This window comes from Rhinopithecus bieti, unplaced genomic scaffold (genome assembly GCF_001698545.2).
Source record: "Rhinopithecus bieti isolate Rb0 unplaced genomic scaffold, ASM169854v2 scaffold_13259, whole genome shotgun sequence".
Lineage (NCBI taxonomy): Eukaryota > Metazoa > Chordata > Mammalia > Primates > Cercopithecidae > Rhinopithecus > Rhinopithecus bieti.
Window position 1 is genome coordinate 903,828 of NW_016807544.1, and position 1,888 is coordinate 905,715.

The 1,888-nt window shown below is 42.4% G+C and overlaps 1 protein-coding gene across 1 annotated transcript; it reads left to right on the forward strand.

Moving 5' to 3' along the window:
- The first annotated feature begins 577 nt into the window (after positions 1-577).
- LOC108536189 (non-histone chromosomal protein HMG-14-like) lies at positions 578-1,102 on the forward strand. Its single transcript, XM_017882744.1, has 2 exons — positions 578-729; positions 928-1,102. The coding sequence occupies exons 1-2, from the start codon at positions 578-580 to the stop codon at positions 1,100-1,102; spliced, it is 327 nt and encodes a 108-aa protein (XP_017738233.1).
- The last annotated feature ends 786 nt before the right edge of the window (positions 1,103-1,888 follow it).

Below are 1,888 nucleotides of genomic sequence, written 5' to 3' on the forward strand. Positions count from 1 at the left end.
AATGTGCAATAAGAACCACAAGGACAGAGACCTGGGCACACATTGCAGAGACGGGTGGAGGAAGAGTGAGGGAAAGCAATGGAGAAGGAGCAGACAAGAGGTGGGGAAAGGAAGACTCTAGACTGAGGGTAAAGTCAACAAATGCTGAAGGGAGGCCAAGCAGGATGGGCACTGAGGGGGATCCCGTGTAACAGGTCATTAGAAGTCTCTTGGCTGGGCACAGTGGCTCATGCCTGTAATCCCAGCACTTTGGGAGGCTGAGGTGGGCAGATCACGAGGTCAGGAAATTGAGACCATTCTGGCTAACATGGTGAAACCCCGTCTCTACTAAAAATACAAAAAAAAATTAGCCGGGCATGGTGACAGATATCTGTAGTCCCAGCTACTCAGGTGGCTGAGGTAGGAGCATCGCTTGAACCCGGGAGGTGGAGGTTTCAGTGAGCAGAGATCGCACTACTGCACTCCAGTCTGGCAACAGAGCGAGACTCCATAGCCAAAAAAAAAAAAAAAAAAAAAAGGGCCAAGCAGCCCAGTTTCGCGAAATCTCTCTGCGCGCCGCGGCCCACAGGCACCCGGCATGCACCTTTCCCCGCTGCCAGGATGCCCAAGAGGAAGGAAGGTCAGCTCCGCAGAAGGGGCCACCAAGGAAAAGCCCAAGAGGAGATCCGCGCGGTTGTCAGCTAAACCTCCTGCAAAAGCGGAAGCGAAGCCGAAAAAGGCAGCAGTGAAGCATTGAAACCACCATCTGCAAAGCTCTACATGTTCTTCACGGGGTGATTAATTTCTATCCAAAACTTAGATTCTTCAACACCTATATGAAAATGATAAATTCAAAATTGATTCTTTTAGTTCCTCATTATATGAAATAAAGAGATTAACTGTAGCAGGATAGTCAACCTGACCATACGGCATGGTGGTTTTTTTCAGGATATATCTTCAGACAAAAAAGGTGCAAACAAAAGGGAAAAGGAGAGCAAAGGGAAAACAGGCCCAAGTGGCTAACCAAAAAACTAAAGAAGATTTACCTGCAGAAAACGGGAAAATGAAAACTGAGGAGAGTCCACCCTCCGATGAAGCAGAAGAGAAAGCCAAGTCGGATTAGTACCATATACCATGTCTTACCAATGGTCCCTGTCTCCCTTCTTGTACAATCCAGAGGAATATTTTTATCAACTATTTTGTAAATGCAAGTTTTTTAGTAGCTCTAGAAACATTTTAAGAAGGAGGGAATCCCACCTCATCCCATTTTTTAAGTGTAAATGCTTTTTTTTAAGAGGTGAAATCATTTGCTGGTTGTTTATTTTTTGGTACAACCAGAAAATAGTGTGGGATATTGAATTATGGGAGGCTTTGACTGTCTCGGGTGTCAGCTTAACATTCCGTAGATGGGGGGTTACTTTTTATGTCCTAGAATACAAAGCGTATTAAATGGCAATATGTAGTCAGTCCTGCATTTAATGTCTTGAACATTTTAAATTACTTCTATTCCCATGTTGTTTTCTAGTAGAATTGTTCCCTAAAGAAAACCACTCTTTGATCATGGCTCTCCCTGTCAGAATTGTGTGCACTCTGTAACATCTTTGGTTGTGGTAGTCCTATTTTCCTAATAACTTTGTTACTGTGCTGTGGAAGATTACAAATTTGAATATGTAGTGTACATGCTATTCAGTTGTGAACTGTGGGCCATATGTAACAGCTGACCAACATGTGAAGATACTGGTACTTGATAGCCTCTTAAGGAAAATTTACTTTCAAATTTTAAGCTGGAAAGTCACTGGAATAACTTTAAAAAAGAATTATGTGACTTTTTAGAATTTTGTTACATATGTTAAGAATTGTGTACAAATTGAAATGTCTGTACTGATCTTCAACCAATAAAATCTCAATT

Coding starts and splice junctions, on each gene's coding strand:
- LOC108536189 (XM_017882744.1), top strand. CDS start 578: ATGCACCTTTCCCCGCTGCCAGGATGCCCAAGAGGAAGGAAGGTCAGC. Junction 730..927: donor CCGAAAAAGGCAGCAGTGAA/GCATTGAAACCA, acceptor GGTTTTTTTCAG/GATATATCTTCAGACAAAAA.